This window comes from Emys orbicularis, chromosome 25 (assembly GCF_028017835.1).
Source record: "Emys orbicularis isolate rEmyOrb1 chromosome 25, rEmyOrb1.hap1, whole genome shotgun sequence".
NCBI classification, from domain to species: Eukaryota; Metazoa; Chordata; order Testudines; family Emydidae; genus Emys; species Emys orbicularis.
Genome location: NC_088707.1, coordinates 8,355,095 through 8,379,301, shown reverse-complemented (window position 1 = coordinate 8,379,301; position 24,207 = coordinate 8,355,095). Strand labels below are relative to the sequence as shown.

General features: G+C 43.8%; 1 protein-coding gene across 1 annotated transcript in view; it reads left to right on the top strand.

Annotated features, from left to right (window-relative positions):
- The window catches only part of KANSL1 (KAT8 regulatory NSL complex subunit 1), a 185,620-nt gene that overhangs the window by 30,784 nt on the left and 130,629 nt on the right, over nucleotides 1-24,207 (top strand). The window contains exon 3 of the mRNA XM_065422791.1: nucleotides 1,941-3,330. Within this exon, the coding sequence (XP_065278863.1) occupies nucleotides 2,024-3,330 (1,307 nt within the window). The 5' untranslated portion in view covers nucleotides 1,941-2,023. The remainder of the gene's footprint in view (nucleotides 1-1,940; nucleotides 3,331-24,207) is intronic.

Here is a 24,207-nt window from a genome sequence, read left to right as displayed (position 1 = left end):
AAACACTGCAGCATACTTCTACTATATAGCAGAACTAGAAAGCAAATCAGAAACAGGCTATTAACAAAACTAATTTTAGCTCTAGATGAGTAAATCTAAAAAAGCATAAATGAGGGCAGAGGGAAAGCAAACTCCTAAAAAAAGTAATCTTTAATCTAAAATGAAATCAGTAACAGGTACAGACATCTGGGGTTTTTAAAATACTTTTAACATCATTATTCCTTGTCCATTAAGGGTGGCTTCCATTGTGATTATAACGTTAATTATTAATGTAAACTGATGTACAATTGAGGGATTGGTTTATCAGAGATAAATATTTTGATTTAGGATTGCTCTGAACTTTTCACTTTTGCTCTTAATGTTAAGTATTGAAATACAATACAAAAGCAGTGACGTGTTTATCTGCAGCATAACAAATAGAAGACAAAGCAAAAGCTATAAAAGATCAACTAAATTGTTATAATAGTCCTGCACTTTCAAAAATGTGTAATAGTGCTGACAAATCTTAATGATTAAGTAAATGGCTAGTTGATCAGAAACTTCTGTCAGTCTTAGGAAAAACTGCAAGATCATTAAGTAAAATGTCATCAGTCACTCTTTTGTTAACTCATATTTTCTCTTGTGAGTTGAATGTTGTTACACTGTTAGTGATTTTATTACTAAGTGGGGAAGTACTCTATTAAGGTGGGTAGAGATGAAACTGTCATACGGCAAGAACTTAGGAAAGGGAGAGGCCAAGTAAACAGCTGGTTTCAGTGTGCATCTTGTAGTGGGGGGGGGGGGGGGGGGGGACTTCAGACAGCCTAAACTACTGTTAGTATTTTTGTTTAAATTTTGAATTTGGAAAACCGCTAGTTCCCAAATGGATGAAACCTGAAAGGGTCTAACTTTACAAGGTTTCCAAGAAAGCCACTGGGGTTGTTTTGCTAGATAGGAATGTATTTTTCTACCCACTGGGAGTCAGTGTGGGTGGAGACTTATTCCACCTAAAGCCATGTCCACCTATGCTAGCAAATTTAAGCAGTAATTTACCACTGATGCAGCCTCATCAGTGGAAGTCATGATGGAAGCTATAGTGTAGACGTAGCACAAACAATCTGTATGTATGGTGGGAGGAGTATATAAGGCAGTTAACTTGTTTGGGGTGAGAGGAGGATGTTTCCATACTCTACATGGAGAAAATCCCACCCACAGAGCTCTGAGGAATTTAAAAGTAGTATGGTCTTGTGGTTAAGGCACTGGACTGGGACTTGGGAGATGTGGATTCAATTCTCAACTTTGCCACAGACTTCCTGTGTGATCTTGGGGGCAAGTTACTTAACCTTTGTCCCTTAATTAAAGTGTAAATTGAGATAATACTTGTCTGTTTACACTGTAAACTCTTTGGGCCAGCATGCTCTCTTACTGTGTGTATATAATGCCTAGCATTGTGGGGAATCTCTAGGTGCTAGGATAATGATTTGGAATTTCTGAAGTATACTGAACACTAATAGAATATTTTTAAAAAGTGCTCAATGTAGGCCTAACTTTGCTCTCACTGAAATCAATAGTTTTATTATTGATTTGAATAGCAACAAAGTTAGGCAAACATGGAGAGCTACAGAATGCTCAACGGGGGAGAGATGAAAGTTCTAGAAAACAAAAGCTTGGCCTTGTAACTTCTCCTGAAGTCTGGTATTGTCTCAGTTTTGCAGATGTGGAAACTGAGGCACTGAACGAAAGTGACTTGCCAGAAAGTTCTCATTGCAAATTAGTGTTTCAGAACCAGCACTGGGACGTCCGTTTTTCTGATGGCTAGTTTTGCCTTCAGTCCACTAGACCATCTTGCTTCTGTTATATTGCAATGTTGCAGACCATGGGCCCAGGTCTGTCTCTCAGATGGCTCATCAGCATTTTGTTTACTATTTATCTGATTCAGTGACTTTGCTTTCTTTTTTTAGGCTGTCCTCAGGCGAGGCAGTAAGAGGCAGTGGAGCTGGCCTCGGCACTGGGAGAGGCTGGAATTCCTGTCTCTCTGTGCTGAATGGCTGCGATGGCGCCCGCTCTCACTGACGCAGCAGCTGAAGCTCACCACATCCGGTTCAAACTGGCTCCCCCGTCCTCCACCTTGTCACCTGGCAGTGCCGAGAACAACGGCAACGCCAACAACATCCTTCTCACTGCCAACGGCACCAAAAGGAAAGCCATTGCTGCAGAGGATCCCAGTGTAGATTTCCGTAATAACCCTACCAAGGAGGAGCTGGGCAAGCTGCAGCCACTGGTGGCCTCTTATCTCTGCTCGGATGTAACATCTGTTCCTTCAAAAGACCCTTTGAAGCTACAAGGAGTCTTCAACAAGCAGACAGTTCTTAAACCTCACCCTCTCTTATCTCAGTCCTTCTTGAAAACAAGCGATCTGTTGGGGAGACAGCCAGTGTTGGAGTTTTCTTTGGAAAATCTAAAAAACATGAATACTAGTGGTCAGCCACCTCTTCCACAAGCACCTGTGAATGGCTTGGCCAAGAAATTGGCTAAAAGTACCAATTCAGACCATGAAAACTCCAGTTCACTTAATGGCGGGAAGCGTGCTCCCCTCTCAGCCACCCTCCAGGGTGTTGACTCTAACACTGCAGGGGGTTCTGAATCAGGGGACTTGAAGACGGGTTTGACCAATTGCACTCTTCCACACAGAAGCCTTGATGCTGAGCGCACATCTCCATTTAGCAATAATAGCACTGCAAACAATTTGTCGCTTAATTCTGCAGCGCAGCAGCGGGTGATTGAAGGAAGCAGTGGAGAGAATAGATTATCTGGTGTAGATGCACATTCTGATTTTGGGAGCGGCAAGACAGAGGAGCAGAAGTCTCCTCTGTCGGCTAGTCTCTTCAGTGCCATGGACTCTGATTTGAGGACAAGGGCAGTGCTACGGCGGCAGGCAGACATTGAGAACCGTGCTCGCAGGCTGCAGAAACGCCTGCAGGTGGTGCAGGCCAAGCAGGTAGAGAGACACATCCAGCAACAGCTGGGTGGCTTCTTGGAGGAGACTCTGAGCAAACTGCCAAACTTGGACTCTCTAAGGCATCGGAGCCAGCTGATGCTCACCCGCAAGGCAGAAGCAGCCTTGAGGAAAGCTGCAAGTGAAACAAGTACGTCGGAAGGACTAAGCAGCTTCTTGAAGAGCGACTCTATTTCAGAGGAACTGGAGAGGTTTACAGCCAGTGGGATGGCCAATTTGAGATCCAGTGAGCAAGCATTTGATTCGGATGTCACTGAGAGCAGCTCAGGAGGGGAATCTGACATTGAGGAGGAGGAACTGACCAAAGCAGAACCAGAACAGCATCATGTACCACTGTGAGTAATGCTGAAACTTTGCCTAATTCTGTTGGGGTGGGGTAAGGCGAGAAGGGATAAAAAGGTGCACCATCTGTATTTTGAAGGATCATCTTTGATTTAAGACCATTTCATAGACGGAAGAGGCAGTATTAGTGTGCGTGAAGTTTGGCTTGCTTGAACTGCATAATCCTGTCTTAATTATTGCAGGGATTGTAGTTTATAATATATTTCTATAATGTGCAACTGTATGTACAGTATTATGACATATGACAGTGGTTCTCAACCAGGGGCACATGTACCACTGGAGGTATGCAGAGATCTTGCAGGGGGTACATCAGCTCATCTAGATATTAGCCTAATTTTACAAAAGGCTACATGAAAAGCACTAACAAAGCTAGTATTAACTAAAAACTTCATACAGACAATGACTTATTTATATTGTTCTATATACTGTGTCAGTGTTTCTCAACCTGGGGGCTATGATTTATTTTACAAGTATATGGTAAAAATGAGAAAGTAAGCAATTTTTCAGTAGTAGTGTGCTGTGACACTTTTTGTGTGTGTGTGTTTTTTTTGTTATTTTTATGTCTGATTTTGTAAGCAAGTTTTTAAGTGAGGTGAAACTTGCGGTATGCAAGACAAATCGGCATCCTGAAAGGGGTACAGTAGTCTGGGAAGGTTGAGAACTACTGACATTTGGGATCTAATTGAAGGCCTCTTCATGAAGTTAGGGAACTAGGACTAGTTAGGGCATCTAGAGTATCTATACTTCAAATCCAGTACTGTGTAATTTTTTTGTCTAAAATTGCTCTTGGGTTGGATCTGCCCCTTCAAACTGAATTGTTCTACTGTGGCAATGGAGATCTCGCTCTTCACATTCTTAGCCAGTAGTGTGTGTAAAAGATGGCCAGGATGATGTATTTATGTATCTGACATAGCATATTCAGGTTCTGCAGAATCTGTGTGTGTGCGTGTGTGTGTTTTAAAGGAAAGCATTTAGCCCTGAAAATATAATGTGAAAAGTATAAATGGCATTGTTGTAGACAGCCTGAAACAATAGCTCTGAGAGCTCTGAACTCCACCTGTTCCGTGTTAATCTCATTGGCTGTCAACATGTTGTAAGGCTGTATAGTTAATGTGGACATTAACTGTAGTCATTGTTGGCAATTTAAGCAGATGGGAGGGATTGGGAACTGATGAAGAAAAAATGGGGAGGGACAGGAGAGGAGTACAGAAGGAGGAGACAGTAGGGGCAAAGTAGTGCTTTTTCCTAAAGGTTAACATTTTCCCACTCAAGTGATTGCTGAATGTAACAATAAGGTACTAACCAGGTAACGAAGGCTATATTGTAATCTGGTCTCTGTGCATACTTTCTACTGACATCAATAAAAACAGCCATACTGGGTCAGACCAAAGGTCCATCTAGCCCAGTATCCTGTCTTCCGACAGTGACCAATGCCACGTGCCCCAGAGGGAATGAACAGAACAGGGAATCAAGAATTGATCCATCCCCAGTCGCCCATTCCCAACTTCTGGCAAACAGAGGCTAGGGACACCATCCCTGCCCATCATGGCTAATAGCCATTGATGGACCTGCCCTCCATGAATTTATATACTTCTTTTTTGAACCCTGTTAGTCTTGGCCTTCACAACATCTTTTGGCAAAGAGTTCCACAGGTTGACTGTGCGAAGAAATTCGTCCTTTTGTTTGTTTTTTAAACCTGCTGCCTATTATTTTCATTTGGTGACCCCTGGTTCTTGTGTTATGAGAAGGAGTAAATAACACTTCCTTATTTACTTTCTCCACACCCGTCATGATTTTATAGACCTCTATAATATCCCCCTTTAGTCATCTCTTTGCCAAGCTGAAAAGTCCCAGTCTTATTAATCTCTCCTCACACGGAAGCCATTCCATACCACTAATAATTTTTGTTGCCCTTTTCTGTACCTTTTCCAAGTCCAATATATCTTTTTTTGAGATGGGGTTACCACATCTGTATGGAGTTTTCAAGATGTGGGCGTACCAGGGATTTATATGAGGCAATATATTTTCTGTCTTATTATCTAACCCTTTCTTAAAGATTCCCAACATTCTGTTTGGTTTTTTGACTGCCGCTGCACGTTGAGTGGATGTTTTCAGAGAACTATCCACAATGACGCCAAGATCTTTCTTGAGTGGTAACAGCTAATTTAGACCCCATCATTTTATATGTATAGGTGGGATTGTTTCCAGTATGCATTACTTTGCATTTATCAACATTGAATTTCATCTGCCATTTTGTTGCCCAGTCACCCAGTTTTGAGAGATCCTTTTGTAGCACTTCGCTGTCTGCTTGGGACTTAAATATCTTGAGTAGTTTTGTATCATCTGCAAATTTTGCCACCTCATTGTTTACCCCCTTTTCAAGATCTTTTATGAATATGTTGAATAGGACTAGTCCCAGTACAGACCCCTGGGGGACACCACCATTTACCTCTCTCCATTCTGAAAACTGACCATTTATTCTTACCCTTTGTTTCCTATCTTTTAACCAGTTGCCAATCCATGAGAGGCCCTTCCTTCTTCTCCCATGACTGCTTACTTTGCTTAACCTTTGGTGAGGGACCTTGTCAAAGGCTTTCTGCAAACTTAGGTACGCTATATCGACTGGATTCCCCCTTGTCCACATGCTTGTTGACCCCCCTCAAAGAATTCTAGTAGATTGGTGAGGCATGATTTCCTTTTACAAAAACCATGTTGACTCTTCCCCAACAAATTATGTTCATCTATGTGTCTGACAGATTTGTTCTTTACTATAGTTTCAACCAGTTTGCCCGATACTGAAGTCCGACTTAATGGCCTATAATTGCCAGGATCACCTCTGGAGCCCTTTCTAAAAATTAGCATCACAAGTAAGGGAAAGTGTGGGCCCCTTACTCAATAGGGGAGGCAACCTAGTGACAGAGGATGTGGAAAAAGCTAATGTACTCAATGCTTTTTTTGCCTTTGTCTTCATGAACAAGGTCAGTTCCCAGACTACTGCACTGGGCAGCACAGTATGGGGAGGAGGTGACTAGCCCTCTGTGGAGAAGGAAGTGGTTCAGGACTATTTAGAAAAGCTGGACGAGCACAAGTCCATGGGGCTGGATGCACTGCATCCGAGGGTGCTAAAGGAGTTGGCGGATATGATTGCAGAGTCATTGGCCATTATCTTTTAAAAACTCTCGGCGATCGGGGGAGGTCCCAGATGACTGGGAAAAGGCTAATGTAGTGCCCATCTTTGAAAAAGGGAAGGAGGAGGATCTGGGGTACTACAGGCCAGTCAGCCTCACCTCAGTCCCTGGAAAAATCATGGAGCAGGTCCTCAAGGAATCAATTTTGAACCTCTTTGAGGAGAGAAGAGTGATCAGGAACAGTCAGCATGGATTCACCAAGGGCAAGTCATGCCTGACTAACCTAATTGCCTTCTATGATGAAATAACTCCCTCTGTGGATGAGGGGAAGGCAGTGGATGTGTTCTTCCTTGACTTTAGCAAAGCTTTTGATACGGTCTCCCACCGTATTCTTGCCAGCAAGTTGAAGTATAGGCTGGATGAATGGACTATAAGGTGGATAGAAAGCTGGCTAGATCATCAGGCTCAACGGGTAGTGATCAATGCCTCCATGTCTAGTTGGAAGCCAGTAGTAAGCGGAGTGCCCCAAGGTTCAGTCCTGGGGCCGGTTTTGTTCAATATCTTCATTAATGATCTGGAGGATGGCGTGAATTGCACCATCAGCAAGTTTGCAGATGACCCTAAACTGGGAGGAGTGGTAGATAGGGTAGAGAGGGACCTAGACATATTAGAGGGTTGGGCCAAAAGAAATTTGAGGTTCAACAAGAACAAGTGCAGAGTCCTGCACTTAGGACGGAAGAATCCCATGCACTGCTACAGACTAGGGACCGAGTGGCTAGGCAGAAAAGGACCTAGGGGTTACAGTGGACGAGAAGCTGGATGAGAGTCAACAGTGTGCCTTTGTTGCCAAGAAGGCTATCTGCATTTTGGGCTGTATAAGTAGGAGCATTGCCAGCAGATCGAGGGATGTGATCATTCCCCTCTATTCAGCATTGGTGAGGCCTCATCTGGAGTACAGTGTCCAGTTTTGGGCCCCACACTACAAGAAGGATGTGGAAAAATTGGAAAGAGTCCAGCGGAGGGCAACAAAAATGATTAGGGGGCTGGAGCATATGATTTATGAAGAGAGGCTGAGGGAACTGGGATTATTTAGTCTGTAGAAGAGAAGAATGAGGGGGGATTTGATAGCTGCTTTCAACTCCTGAAAGGGGGTTCCAAAGAGGATGGATCTAGATTGTTCTCAGTGGTAGCAGATGACAGAACAAGGAGTAAGGGTCTCAAATTGCAGTGAGGGAGGTTTAGGTTGGATATTAGGAAAAACTTTTTCACTAGGAGGGTGGTGAAGCACTGGAATGGGTTACCTAGGGAGGTGGTGGAATCGCCTTCCTTAGAGGTTTTTGAGGCCCAGCTTGACAAAGCCCTGGCTGGGATGATTTAGTTGGGGATTGGTCCTGCTTTGAGTAGGGGGTTGGACTAGATGACCTCCTGAGGTCCCTTCCAACCTTGATATTCTATGATTAGCTGTCCTCCAGTCATTTGGTACACAAGATAGTTAGTTCTGCAATTTCACATTTGAGTTCCTTCAGAACTCCTGGGTGAATATCATCTGGTCCTGATGTCTTATTACTGTTTAGTTTATCAGTTTGTTCCGAAACCTCCTCTAATGACACCTCAGTCTGCCACTGTTCTCAGATTTGTTACGTAAAAAGAATGGTTCAGGTTTGGGAATTTCCCTCACATCCTCAGCTGTGCAATGCAAAGAATTCATTTAGTTTCTCTGCATTGGCCTTATTGTCCTTTGAGTGCTCCTTTAGCATCTCAATTGTTCAGTGGCCCCACTGGTTGTTTAGCAGACTTCCTGTTTCTAATGTACTTAAAAAACAACGAATTTTTTGTTTTGAGTCTTTGGCTAGCTGTTCTTCAGATTCTTTTTTGGCCTTCCTAATTCTATTTTTACACTTCATCCGTCAGAGTTTATGCTCCTTTCTGTTTTCCTCACTAGGATTTAACTTCCATTTTTTAAAGGATGCCTTTTTGCTTCTCACTGCTTCTTTTACTTTGTTTAGCCACGATGGCACTTTTTTGCTTCTTTTACTATATTTTTTTAATTTGGGGTATACATTTAAGTTGAGCCTCTATTATGGTGTCTTTAAAAAATTTCCATGCAGCTTGCAGAGATTTCACTTTTGGTACCTTTTAATTTCTGTTTAACTAACTTCCTCATTTTTGTGTAGTCCCCCTTTCTGAAATTAAATGCTACAGTATTGGACAGGGGTGTTTAAATTTAATTATATTATGGTCATTGTTACCAAGCAGTCTAGCTATATTCACCTTTTGGACTACATCCTATGCTGCATTTAGGACTAAATCAAGAATTGCCTCTCTTGTGGGTTCCAGGACTAGCAGCTCCAAGAAGCAGTCATTTAAGGTGTCAAGAAACTTTCTCTGCATCCCATCCTGGCATCCCGTCCTGAGGTGACATGTACCCAGTCAATATGGGGATAGTTGGAAACCCCTCATTATTATTGAGGTTTTTTATTTTTATAGCCTCTCTAATATCCCTGAGCATTTCACAGTCCCTGTCACCCTCCTGGTCAGGTGGTCAGTAATCTATCCCCTACTGCTATATTCTTATTATTCGATCATGGAATTACTGTCCATTGAGATTTTATGGTACATTTTGGTTCACTTAAGATTTTTGGTTCACTTGATTCTACGCTTTCTTTCACATATAGTGCCACTCCCCCATCAGCATGACCTGTTCTGTCCCTCCGATATATTTTGTACCCTGGTACTACTGTGGCCCATTGATTATCTTCATTCCACCAAGTTTCTGTGATGCCTATTATATCAATATCCTCATTTAATACGAGGCACTCTTGTTCACCCATCTTAGTATTTAGACTTCTAGCATTGGTATATAAGCACTTTAAAAACTTGACACTTTTTTTAGCTGTCTGCCATTACATGATGTAATTGGATGAGACTCTTTTTTTCATTTGACTGTTTCTCATCAGATCTTACCATTATTTTATCATTTTCCATCCTCTTCTCTTTACTAGGACATAGGGGAGGATCTATGAATGGAGATTCTCTAAGAGATGCCTCTGTCCGAACCACATGCTCCTCCACACCTGTCGGCTTTCCCTAGCCCTTAGTTTGAAAACTGCTGTGTGACCTTTGTAATGTTAAGGGCCAGCAATCTGATTCCATTTTGGTTTAGGTGGAGCCCATCCTTCCTGTACAGGCTTCCCTTTTCCCCAAAGTTTCCCTGGTTCCTAATAAATCTAAACCACTCCTCCCTACACCATCGTCTCATCCACGCATTGAGACCCTGCAGTTCTGCCTGTCTAACTGGCCCTGCATGTGGAACTGGAAGCATTTCAGAGAATGCTACCATGGAGATCCTGGACTTCAGTCTCTTACCTAGCAGCCTAAATTTGGCCTCCAGGACCTCTCTCCTATCTTTCCGTATGTCATTGGTACCTACATGTACCATGACCACCGGCTCATCCCTAGCACTACACATAAGTCTATCTAGATGTCTCAAGGGATCCGCAGCCTTCGTACCAGGCAGGCAAGTCACCATGCGGTTCTCCCAGTCATCGCAAACCCAGCTATCTATGTTTCTAATGATCGAATCCCCTATAATGATTACCTGTCTCTTCCTAATAACTGGAGTTTCCTCCCCGAGAGAGGTATCCTCCGTGCAAGAGGATACCACGACATCATCTGGAAGGAGGGTCCCAACTATGGGATCGTTTCCTTCTGCTCCAGTTGGATGTTCTCCTTCCCTGAGACTTTCATCCTCCTCAACAGCACAAAGGCTGTCAGACGGGGGTTGGGGGAGGAGATGGGACAGTTCTACTGTGTCGGGGAAAGCCTCATCTATGTACCTTTCTCTCTCCTTTAGCTCCTCCAATTCAGCCACTCTGGTCTTCAAAGCCCATACACAGTCTCTGAGGGGCAGGAGCGCCTTGCACCGAATGCACACGTATGATTACCTGCTCATAGGGGAGGTAATCATCCATGCTGCATTTGGGCGCAATAAACGCGATAGCCCCCAGTCTGTTGCTGGACTTCTGCCTGCATTCCTTTTTACTCCTGTAGCTCATTCCTTTGTAGATGTTTTGTTTTTATCGGGGGTGTTTAAGTTTAAAGAATGTTAAGTGTATCTAGCTCCCCCCTCTAAACTCCCTCACAAAGCTCCCCTGTTAGCCGCTCCTGTTTACTAGCTCCTTTGGTTGCTTAGGAGTGGGCTTTTTAAAGCCCTGGTCTTCCTCAGTAGCCCTGCGCCCTGGTTAAGAAGTTACTTTTGGATTGAAGGACCTATAAAGTCCTAATTTATACCCCCAGTCCATGGATCATAATTAAAAATGGAGATTGGTCTCCACAGAATGATTTTGACACTCAGGAATCGAGCAGCCATTTGACTGGAAAACACCAGTACTTTAAAGGTTAAAATATATTCTTGGTACATCTTGATTGCCCTAATGTGTGGGAGTGTTAATTGCACCAGTTCCACAGTGGACTCCTCTGAAACTTCTGAGCATGGTGTAAATACAGCTCCCTCAATTACTCTGTCCATGGTAAAGATCAGTGACTGGTAAAATATTATGTTCAAAAGTACCACCAAATTCTTGGTGAATTTGGTTGGTTTTTTTTTTTTTTTGCACATCTCTTTTGAACTGGTGAGTGTTTTTTCTTTGTCCTATAACAGACCAGTGCTGGGACTGGATGACAGGATGGATCACTCAATGTTTATCCTGTTCTGTTAATTCCTTCTGAAGCATCTGGCATTGGCCACTGTTGGAAGACCAGATACTTAGCTAGATGGACCATTGGTCTGACCCAGTATGGCTATTCTTATGTTCAGTACTGAAGTCTCAAATACAAGAGTAAACTTTTAAATGTGAATTGTTACCTTCAAAAAGAAGCCGCATGATTTAAAACCTTTTTCAATAGTGAGGTTTAAATATAAATGGCACAATTCAATGCTGATATAAAGATATGAACATTCTGTTCAGGAAGTAAATGGAGATTAGATATAAAATTGGTGCTATAGATTGGAGAGGAGCGCCTCATAGTCTTACACACTTTTTAATGCCTACAAATAAGATGTGTGTTAGTATTGCTGATGAAGATTAAAAATAGTGCAGTCATTGTGGGTAGAAAGTCTGATTCCATAGGCTTATCAAATTGTGACTTCCCAAAGTATCACTAAACCCTCTATGTCTGTGACTTCATAGTTTATATAATTTATTTCTAGCACAATGAAACCTCTTTCAACTTTTTGGGGGGATTGGGATGTGTGAAGGAAGAGGATAGTGTGTGTAAGGTTCTTGTTCTGTGTTGTACCTCAAGTGTGAGCTGCATGGTTAAACTCCCCATCCTTGTGAGTCCCCATCCCCCTGGAACCTGAAAGGTTTTAGAGCTCATAAAAGGGACTCCTCCCCATACTTTTCACAGGTACAGTAGTTGGTGTATACAGGTCCTTGTGTCTGGGCCGGGTCCACTAGAGCTGTCTAAGTGTTTGTGCCTATGAGTGTTCAGGAATTAAACCTTCAGACACTTGAAGAGTCGGTGTTGTCTATGCTGGTGATCTCTGAGTGTCTTTGGGGCAAAGTGCCTCTAGCACTTGATGAGGTTTGGCTAAGTGTTGGAGCCAGAATTCTATAATGCATCCTTGGGAATTATTACACTGTCAGCTGAATGCATATCTAAATCCCATTATGCTTGTGTTCATTTGGACCTGATACCTCTTAGCATTATTAGGACCAGCTGCCTCCTAGAATATCATTGGCACGGTCCCATTCTTTCCTCGGTAACGTGGAGCTCCCTCCAGGATACAGGGCTGAATCTCCACCAATCATCTGCCTTGGGATAAGCCACTGGAAAACTTTTTTTGTTTGTTTTTGTTTTTTGTTTAAATGAGCACCCAAAAGTAAAGGGTTTTGAAAGTTCTCTGCGTATAGCCAGTTTTTGTAGCCTTCTGAATTTTTCTGTTGGAGGCAGGCTGGGGACGGCTTTTACCCCAGGTGTTCTCCAGTAAATTGAGTTGTGGGACTTGAGCATTGTTCAGTGGGCCTACAATGTCACTTAAATCTCAAAACACTAATTTCCACCACCCACACTGCCATCCACTGAGAATGGACGTGGGGACCTTATCGGGAAGAGATGTAGCAGGAAATCCAGCCCTTCCTGGTGAAGACTGCTATGGAACTTGTCCCATCAGACAACACAGGAAAGGCGTTTCTAGGTACTTCCTGATAATTTGGCCCATCTGCGACCTCTCAGATCTTAATTGGTATCTCTAGAGGAACACCCCTGCCTGTGCTCTCTGGATCTTGCTGATGCTTACAAACACCAGAAATATCTTGGCCTAGAGGGGAAACAATAATGCTAACTTCCTGCTCTGTCATCAGCTTGATATATTTTCATGAAATGCTTGTCTGTAGTCATGGCCTACCTGTATGTCTTGAGTGTGTGTGGTGTTTCCATGTCTGGCTGGTCAAGAACATCACTCTGGAGGGTGCCAGAAGATCATTTCATGTCACTACCAGTGTGTTGCAGTCACTAGGGTTCTTGATAACTATGCCAAGTGTACTCATTTGTTCCTCGTTAGCAACTGGCGTACATAGGAGAGCTGCTAGATGTAGCTTAATACAATGCCTTCCTGCCTCAGGAAACATTCCAGTACTTCACTTATCTGGAAGAAAGGATATGTAAGAGCCAGCAGATGATTGCTGGAACTATGCTACAAATGTTGTATCTTACAACTGCCACTGTAGTCATAATGCCCATGACATGGAACCATGTCAGATTCAGATGGAAGCAAAAGTATCACACAGGGGCTCCTTGCATCGCATCTAGCTGATGGTTGACTTCTGGGCCTTTCTGGCCTGGTGGCATTCCAGAAACCATGTCCAATTAGGAACGGACTTTCAAGCACTGCCCTTTCAAATTAGTGCACTGCACAAAAGGACTCCAGGCTCAGAGAATTGGCTCTCTCTAGGAGTAACAAATCCACAGTAGTATTGTGGAGAATGATAGTCCTGCATCACTGAAGGACCTTTAGGAACCTGGTAACCTAGCAAGTGGCTCTGTTTCAAATGGACAGCCAGGCCATCATGTACTTCATAAACAAGCAGGGAGACACTGGATCACACCTACTGTATCGGGAAGCCCTGCAAGTATAGGCTTGGTTTCACAAGATGTTGCTAATTTCTGTGGATCTGCCAGGGAAGGAGACCATAGGCAGGCAGGCTGAGTTGATCTGAGAGAGCTCCTAGGAGGTGGCCTCTGAACTGAAAAACACCAGATCGAGTTTTCTTTGCACGAAGACCATGCTATCCATTCACCAAGAAGAGGCCTCTTGTATGCTTCTTCAACAGTATTTCTGACAGCAAAGGTCGGGAGACACACAAGCTTGGTGATCCAAATATCTACCTGTCTTTTTCAGTAAGTTCTCTACACTGTTAACAGTGGCCAGGAGACTGTGACAAACCAATTGTGGATGATCACTTGGAATGAGGGCACCTGGCTCCATTTCCAACCTAGAAAGCCTGCTATCTAGCATCTTGGTTTCTGACATAGTGGAGATGTGTAGACATGTCTTTCGAGTATTTGGCCCAAGTCATCCTGGTATCTCGAGCTGCTACTACTAGAAGGACTTCTAAGCAGGAGAAGTTTTGCTGTGATGCATAGAGTTTCATGTGGCTGCTTTACTTGCCTTGCACAAAAACTGATTACTTTCTTCACTTGTCTTACTTCAAGGTTCATTTAGCAGTTTTTTGACCTTTCATGAGCTGGTCAAACATAGACAATGCCTCTGTAGTCCTTTGGATACATGTGGGACTTCACTGGAAGGCCCTCTAACTTAATCCCTTTTTTTGAGAGATACTAGTGTGATCCTGACTAAGTCAATGAAGGCTCTTTTTAAGCCCAACTTCCTTGCTTGGAAAGTACTTCCAGCCTTTAGAAAATGATCTTTGGTTTCTAGTGACTAATTAATCTCATACCAAATCTTACAAGGATCAGGCAATACTCTCTCTCTAGTCATATCCCTTACAAACTGACACACAGATGTCCATCAATAATAATTGAAATTCACAGATAAGCAAAGTAAAGAGAAATGCTTGTTGAGAATTTGAGTTTGATTTAAGGATATTTACTTCGTATATTTTGACATGTGATGTCAATTTGTGTTTGGGGTTTTTTTTTTTTATGGTTAGAAAGCTCTAACTCTTCTTGAATCTGTGTCTACTGATCCCAAATTATTTAACGCCTATAATTTCCCACAAATGAAAATTTTAAATTGATAAAAACTAAAGCTTAAAAATAAACATCAATATTCATCAATTATTTAAAAAAAATCAAATTCTGTTTCTAATTGAGGAAATTGAGGCATGAAATGGTAAAATTCTCATGGTGACCAATTCACTAGTAGAGCCAGGAACTGAACCCCAGATCTTAACTCCTTGCCCAGTGTCCTCTCCACTGGAACATGCTGCCTGTGCTTTGAGTTACTGGAGTCTCTCTTTAAGTGGTGGTGAATTTCTTCTTTCATTGAGTGTTTTCCTACCAGCGAGAGATTCTCAAACCCAAATGCCCTTTTGAAGATGGAATTTTTCTACATACCTGATGTTAAAGATCTTTGGGGGAAGGTATGAGTCTGCTTGAAGCAACTAAGAAATTCCACTTAGCTCTTCTTCCTCTGGATCAAATTTTCTGAGTAATGGTGTTGCCCAGAAGGCCATATCCAAAGGGCTGCCTAATAGGATTTCTCATGGCTATGACATTGTGGTGTACAATTAAAAGCTATCAAATCCCATGTTGTCTGCAGCTTAGCGGCTTCCACTGCCAGCCAGAGGCAGGATTGAAAATCATTGTTTTGTGCAAAGCAGCCACATCTTTTCATTCTGTTTTGCAAAGTTTTTAGTTTCTTCCTGCCTATTCTGTTTTGGTTTTGGCCTCATATGTCATCACTGTGTGGAAGTGTTTGCAATTACTTTACTAGGAACTTCCCTAAAGCTTATCTATCCCATTTCTATAGTGAGGGGAGGGGGGGAATCCTGCACAGATGGTGGTTTGCTGGAGAATTGCTGACCTTATAATACTGCTTCTGACAATATTCTCAAATAGGATTCTCACTTGCCTATTCTCTACCTTTCAGAGTTTGAGGGGGTTTGTTCTGGGTTTGCTTTCAGGTGCTTGCATAGCCATTCCTGGTCTGGAATCATGGATTCCTCTATATCTTTTTTTTTTTTTTTTTTTTTTTTTTTTTTTTGAAAGTCGTGTAAATGTAGTGAAATGTTTAGCAAAACTCTTGCTTCCTTCTCTTGAAAGGAACTGGTGGAATGTTTGGGCTCATTGAGGTACTAGTGACTGACTGCATATCAGTAGGGCACAGCTCTTGAGCCTTGTTTGTGTTGGAGACACAAGTCCTAGATGTGAGAATCCTGCAGGAAGGTAAGTGATTTATTTATTTATTTATTTATTTCAGTCTCTGCAGAAACAGGGATGTCTAAAAGAACTCTTAAAACATTCTTCAAAACAAGCTTGTTATAATTATACAAGCAGGCAGAGGTTTGCACGGATCTTGAATAAAGATTTTTTGGTGCAAACATACTGAAATGTCCCCTTTTTGTCTTGTACAAATTACCGGTGTGTAATTACTGTTTAATTTTTCCTAAACGTTCTAGTTTTCAAGGTGAGAATTGGCTTCTAGATGATAGCAACATATTTATGAAAAGGGCATTCTGGAGGAAATTATGGCTCATCTCCTATGTATATCTGGATTTTCTTTAAGCTATGCAAGTCTTCATTTGTACTGTCAAAATCTGTAAGTATGGAATGGGAGACCCAGTGCTGAGTTGCTTTTAATTTAAACTCTGAAGTTGTGCTGCTTTTCTGTCCTGCTGAAGCCCACCTGTCTGAATGAGTGGGCTGCAATTTCTCTTGCTTCCAGAGTTCAAAATAAAATTAGTAATTCAGAGCTTTTTGGGAGTCACTGTCCAGTCTGTGCTGCTTTTAAAAGAGGATCTCTACCAAGGCTATGCATGGCCCGGAATCCCCTGCTCTGGTACCATGTTCAATTGCTGTGAGGCTCTCTTAAGCCATGTCTACACTACAAACTCTGATTCACGTTATGTTGACATATAGCTGCTGAAGTTTATGCATTGCTCAGTCACGTGCATTCTTGGCTGTTTGCATTGGTGCTGCATGTACTTACCCGCAGTGCTTGTTGATGCAAAGTACAGTGTACTGAAGGTAGGTATCCCAGTGTGCCACCTGCTGCTGTCCAGCACAGTGTCTTTTGGGAAACTTTCGTGATGTGTTGTGGGATAGAAATTAGTGCCCAGGAATTGCTGGGAGTTACGGAGTCCGGTTCCCAGCATGCAACGTTCTCCATTCCATACAGCCATCCATTTTCCATAATTTGTGCACCCTTCTTTAGGAATTCCCACAAACATGCGCAGCACTTTTCAGTGTCTGCCATCTCTGATGGAAGCATGGAGTCTGCAGAGCTCTCTGCTGTTCTCATGAGCGTTGCAAATACAGGATGCGATATTCTCCTTGTGCATTCGCAGGAAGTCCTGCAACAATGGGGGAACATGATTTCTTCAAGGACAGTTTGAAGGACACAGTGAAGAAGATTTCAAGGTTGGTGGTGGTCACTGAGCAGCTGCAGACCCTGCAGCACCACTTCTGGACCTGAGAAATGAGCACTGACTATAATGCAGGTTTGGGGCAGTGAGTAGTGGCTGCAGAACTTTGGATCCTGGATATGTGTGCTGAGCTTGCTCCAGTCCTTCAGTGAAGGGACACCAGAATGAGAGCTGCATTGACTGTGATCACCACTCACTTCTTTGCTATCTGGAAGCTTGCAGTGCTGGATTGTTATCTGTCATTAGGAAATCATTTTGGAGGTGGAAAATCCACAGTGGGGGGGTGTTGTCATGCAAGCGTGTAGGGTCATTAATAGAATCATAGAAGATTAGAGTTGGAACAGACCTCAGGAGGTCATCTAGTCCAATCCGCTGCTCAAAGCAGGACCAACACCAACTAAATCATCCCAGCCCGTGCTTTGTCAAGCCGGGCCTTAAAAACCTCTAAGGATGGAGATTCCACCACCTCCCTAGTAACCCCTTCCGGTGCTTCACCACCCTCCTAGTGAAATAATGTTTCCTAATATCCAACCTAGACCTCCCCCACTGCAACTTGAGACCATTGCTTCTTCTGTCATCTGCCACCACTGAGAACAGCCTAGCTCCATCCTCTTTGGAACCCCCCCCTTCAGGTAGTTGAGGACTGCTATGAAATCCCCCCCGCCCCCTCACTGTTCTCTTCCGCAGACTGACTGACCCCAGTTCCCTCAGCCTCTTCTCGTAAGTCATGTGCCCCAGCCCTCTAATCATTTTGTTGCCCTCCACTGGATTCTCTCCAATTTGTCCACATCCCTTCTGTAGTGGGAGCACCAAAACAGGACACAGTACTCCAGGTGTGGCCTCACCAGTGCCAAATAGAGGGGAATAATCACTTCCCTTGATCTGCTAGCAATGTTCCTACTAATACAGCCCAATATGCCATTGGCCTTCTTGGCAACGAGGGCACACTACTGACTCATATCCAGCTTCTCGTCCACAGTAATCCCCAGGTCCTTTTCTGCAGAACTGCCGCTTAGCCAATTGGTCCCCAGCCTGTAGCGGTGCATGGAATTCTTCCTTCCTAAGTGCAGGACTCTGCACTTGTCCTTGTTGAACCTCATCAGATTTCTTTTGGCCCAATCCTCCAATTTGTCTAGGTCACTCTGGACTCTATCCCTACCCTCCATCGTATCTACCTCTTCTCCCCCCCCAGCTTAATGTCATCCGCGAACTTGCTGAGGGTGCAAGTAATCCCATCATCCAGATCACTGATAAAGATGTTGAACAAAACCGACCCCTGGGGCACTCCGCTTGATACCGGTTGCCAACTAGACATGGAGCCATTGATCACTACCCGTTGAGCCTGATGATCTCGCCAGCTTTCTATCCACCTTCTAGTCCATTCATCCAATCCATACTTTTTTAACTTGCTGGCAAGAATACTGTGGGAGACCATATCAAAAGCTTTGGTAAAGTCCAAGATATATCACATCCACCGCTTTCCCCATATCCACTGAGCCAGTTATCTCCTCATAGAAGGCAGTCAGGTGGTCAGGCATGACTTGCCCTTTGTGAATCCATGTTGACTGTTCCTGATCACCTTCCTCTCCTTCAAGTGCTTCAAAATGGATTTATTGAGGACCTGCTCCATGATTTTGCCGGGGACTGAAGTGAGGCTGACCGGTCTGTAGTTCCCCAGGTTCTCTTTCTTCCCTTTTTAAAATATGGGCACTGTATTTGCCTTTTTCCAATTGTTTGGGACCTCCCGCGATCGCCATGAATTTTCAAAGATAAAGGTTCTGCAATCACATCAGCCAACTCCCTCAGAACGATTGGATGCATTAGATCTGGACGCATGGACTTGTGCACCTCCAGCTTTTTCTAAATAGTCCTTAACCTGTTCTTTCACCACTGAGGGCTGCTCGCCTCCTCCCCATACTGTGTTGCCCAGTGCAGCAGGCTGGGAGCTGCCCTGGTCTGTGAAGACCAAGGCAAAAAAAGCATTGAGTACTTCACTTTTTCCACATCCTCTGTCACTATGTTGCCTCCCCCATTCAGTAAGGGTCCCACACTTTCCCTGACCACCACCTTGTTGCTAATGTACCTGTAGAAACCCTTCTTGTTACCCTTCACATCCCTTGCTAGCTGCAACTCCAATTGTGCTTGGCCTTCCTGATTACACCCCCTGCATGCACTAGCAATATTTTTATACTCCTCCCTAGTCATCTGTCCAAATTTCCACTTCTTGTAAGCTTCCTTTTTGAGTTTAAGCTCTCCAAAGATTTCACTGTTAAGCCAAGCTGGTCGCCTGCCATATTTGCTATTCTTTCTGCACTTTGGGATGGCTTGTTCATGCTCCCTCAATAAGGCTTCTTTAAAATACAGCCAGCTCTCCTGGACTCCTTACCCCCTCATATTAGCTTCCCAGGGGATCCTGCCCATCAGCTCCCTAAGGGAGTCTGCTTTTCTGAAGTCCAGGGTCAGTGTTTTGCTACACTCCTTTCTTCCTTTTGTGAGGATCCTGAACTCAACCATCTCATGGTCACTGCTGCCTAGGTTGCCACCCACTTCTACTTCCCCTACCACTTCTTCCCTGTTTGTAAGCAGCAAGTCAAGAGGAGCATGGCCCCTAGTCAGTTGCTCCAGCACTTGTACCAGGAAGTTGTCCCCAACACACTCCAAAAACTTCCTGGATTGTCTGTGCATTGCTGTATTGCTCTCCCGGCAGATGTCAATCCTTCTGTCTCTCAAGGCTTGTTTACAGCAGTGTAGCAGCATAGCTGCAGCGCTTAGTGAAGACACAGCCAATACCAACACGAGAGCTTCTCCTGTCGCCATAGGTACTCCACCTCCCTGACAGGCAGTAGCTATGTTGATAGCGTTGACCTAGCGCTGTCTGCACTGGGGGTTAGGTCGGTATAACGACATCACCTAGAGGTGTAGATTTCCCACACCCCTGAGTGAGTTTTACTCACATAAGTTTGTAATGTAGACTAAGGCCAAGTCCAATATTCATGGCTCAAAAACTGAGGTAGTGTAGGAAATTGAAAATGACTATTCTGCCTTCATTGCTCAGGCTGACAGAGAGGTGCATAAGCAGTGAAAAGTACATGTATTTGGCTCGTATTTGGATATTTTTATAGTGCAAAAACTAGTTAATTTACAGAGACAAGTGACCATATCTAATTGTAAAATATCCAATAAACAAAAGAACTGTCACTTCCAGCTTTAATAATCTAAGAGTGTTTGCAGCCTAAAAAGGCCTAAAACAAAAACTTTACTCGTGGCATTCATTGTATGTGGAGATTTACCCAGATGACACTAGAGCCTGTTTTCCTTCTCTTGTGTTGAAGTGGTCAGTTTACAATGGTGAGTGATGGTTTGAGAGTAATTTCCATCATCCTCTTGTGGCTGATGTACCTAATGCACAGTTTGTTCTATATATATTTTAAAAAAAAAAGTCCTTGTGGCACCTTAGAGACTAACAAATTTAACAAGGACTCCTTGTTTGTTTTTTGTTTTTGTTTTTTGCTGATACAGACTAACACGGCTACCACTGAAATCTGGCTAATGCACAGTATGCCATTTGGAATCTTTTATCCCAGGGCGTCTTGCCCCATGTCCTCTGATTTGATGGCTGCTTTAGTCTTTCTGGCTCGCCACTATGGGCACTAATTTGGTATTCATGGTAAAAAAGATTGCTATTCTTAGCCCAGTCTTGGGAGCTGTCTTCATGTGAAGAAGAAATGGTGGTCCATCTTGCAGAGGGCTAGGTGAAAATTCCTAAGTGGTTCTTGGGGATATATTAGGCGTCCTGTGGTTTTGCTACTTGCTTGTCTATGCCTCTTTAAATGATGGAGGTCCTGGTATTATTCTGTCAGATCAGTAATTTTAGTGTTTCGTGGCTTTTCCTTTTTGCCTGTCTAGGGCCTGGTCCACACTAGCCCCCCACTTTGAACTAAGGTACGCAAACTAAGGTACGTTGTTAACGTAGCTGAATTCGAAGTACCTTAGTTCGAACTTACCGCGGGTCCAGACACTGCAGGCAGGCTCCCCCGTCGATGCCGCGTACTCCTCTCGCTGAGCTGGAGTACCGGCGTCGACGGCAAGCACTTCCAGGATCGATCCGGGATCGACTTATCGCGTCTAGACAAGACGCGATAAATCGATCCCAGAAGATCAATCGCTTACATCCGGACCAGGAAGTAAGTATAGACATACCCTAGGAGATTACAAAAACAAGGAAACCCCAGTCAGTTGACACAAGTGAGACTTGACAGTGATCTAAATATAGATTTTAATATAGAGGCGCTCCTACTTTAAAAGTGGGTATCTGACTCCCATAACATGGCAGTTTTTGCCTCTGCAGCACTTGTTCCCTCGGGTAGTGCTCTTGTGTTTTTACCTCTCTTGCTCTGTCATCCTCCTTTTGTTTTTCAGTTCTGTACATGACCTAGACAACCTTAATTCTGCAGCCCGTGGCCTTCATAAGGGAATGGCGTGATATGGTATAAAGGAGGTGGTATTTGTGTGAAAGATCAAGTGGTGGTGGTGGTGGGTGGGGGGTGGGGGGGGGAAGGTGAAAAGCTGCAAGGGCAGAACTTCAAAGGGGCTTGACAGAAAAGGAAACCAGACGGGATGCTGATGACCTGTAAAAGTCAGAGATGGTGGGATTACTGGTACTGGTGAATGGAATGGAAAAATAGATCAAAGAGGGGGAAGGAAAGTAAAACTATTAAAAGGGGAGAACAGAAAGCAGCTGGGAAAAGAAAGAGAAGCCACAATCTTTGAACCTTTGGTTTGGTTAGTGCTATTTGTGATGTTAGCACCTGAGCTAAAGTGTCAAAACATCTGTGATGGCGGCTAGATCCAGCTTGCTTATTGTATTTTTGGAGAACTGGAAGGTCCTTCAAGCTGCATAATCACTAAATTGTATTTAAAAAAAAATAAAAAAAAAAATTTGTAGACTGCATGGTTGCAAAGATAGCTTTTGACCTAGTTGTAATTGATTCAGTGGCATCTGCAGCATCTTGTAGAGAGCATGAAACCACTCCTGTGATCTGTCGTGTCCCGTCACCCGCGCGCCCCCCCCCCCCTTTCATCAGTGGAATGTTTAAAGCCTAATGACACAACTATTTCATTCCTGGTCACTTTAACAAATAAGGTTGGGAAGAGGGTGGGAGTGAATGGGATTTGAGTTGCTGCAGGAGTGTGATGGGACAGATTCAAGATAGATAAAAGAAACAAAGAACAATTGCTATATCTGCCCTTCGTTTCTCTTCTTTCTGAAGCAGCCTCATTACATTGTGACCCCCTTCTGACAACAGAAATTACTACACGACCCCAGGAGGGGGGACCGAAGACTGAGCCTGCCTGAGCCTCACTGCCTCGGGTGGGGTGCGTGTGCGTGTGTGGCAAAGCTGAAACCCAAGGGCTTCTATTCTGGGCTGGGGGGCATGTAACCTTAGCCCTGGGTGGTGGGGCTTGGGCTTCAGACTTGCTGGGGCCCAGGGCACGAGAAGTCATTCTTCCGCTCTACTCTGTTCTCGTTAGGCCTCAGCTGGAGTATTGTGTCCAGTTCTGGGCACCGCATTTCAAGAAAGATGTGGAGAAATTGGAAAGGGTCCAGAGAAGAGCAACAAGAATGATTAAAGGTCTTGAGAACATGACCTATGAAGGAAGGCTGAAAGAATTGGATTTGTTTAGTTTGGAAAAGAGAAGACTGAGAGGGGACATGATAGCAGTTTTCAGGTATCTAAAAGGGTGTCATAAGGAGGAGGGAGAAAACTTGTTCACCTTAGCCTCTAAGGATAGAACAAGAAGCAATGGGCTTAAACTGCAGCAAGGGAGGTCTAGGTTGGACATTAACCACCCTGACAGTTAGGAACTTTTTCCTAAACACTGGAATAAATTGCCTAGGGAGGTTGAGGAATCTCCATCTCTGGAGATATTTACGAGTAGGTTAGATAAATGTCTATCAGGGATGGTCTAGACAGTATTTGGTCCTGCCATGCGGGCAGGGGACTGGACTCGATGACCTCTCAAGGTCCCTTCCAGTCCTAGAATCTATGAATATATAACATTAGTAGGCGTGCAGGTGAATGAGCCCTTGATGGTGTGGCTGATGTGGTTGGGTCCTCTGATGGTGTCGCCAGAGTAGATATGGGGACAGAGTAGACAACGAGGTTTGCTACAGGGATTGGTTCCTGGGTTAGTGTTTCTGTGGTGTGCTGTGTAGTTGCTGGTGAATATTTGCTTCAGGTTCAGGGGTTGTCTGTAAGCGAGGACTGGCCTCTCTCCCAAGGTCTGTGAGAATGAGGGATCGTTTTTCAGGATAGGTTGTAGATTGTTGATAATGCGCTAGAGAGGTTTTAGCTGGGGCTGTACGTGATGGCCAATGGTGTTCTGTTGTTTTCCTTGTTGGGCCTGTCCTGTAGTAGATGATTTCTGGGTACTCTATCGCTCTGTCAAGCTGTTTCCTCACTTCCCCAGGGTGGGTATTGTAGTTTTAAGAATGCTTGATAAAGACCTTGTAGGTGTTTGTCTCTGTCTGAGGGGTTGGAGCAAATTCAGTTGTATCTTAGGGCTTGGCTGTAGACAGTGGATCTTATGATGTGTCCTGGATGGAAGCTGGAGGCATGTAGGTAAGTATAGCGGTCAGTAGGTTTCCGGCATAGGGTGGTGGTTATGTGACCATCACTTATTTACACTGTAGTGTCCAGGAAGTGGATCTCTTGTGTGGACTGGTCCAGGCTGAGGTTGATGGTGGGGTGGAAATTGTTGAAATCCAGGTGGAATTCTTCAAGGGCCTCCTTTCCGTGGGTCCATATGATAAAGATGTCATCAATGTAGCGCAAGTAGAGGAGGGGTACTAGGGAACGAGAGCTGAGGAAGCGCTGTTCTAAGTTGGCCATAAAAATGTTGGCATACTGTGGGGCCGTGCGGGTACCCATAGCAGTGACAATGACTTGCAGGTATAAGTTGTCCCCGAATTCTATCCTTGTTCGGTATACAAACCTCACTGTAATATCAGTGTGTGTGTGTGTGTGTGTGGTCATGACTATATACCCTAACACAGATTCTAATTAAGTATAATGTTGGCTCCCTCAATAAAGTGAGTTTGACACATGAGTTCAATTGCATTTCTCTGGGA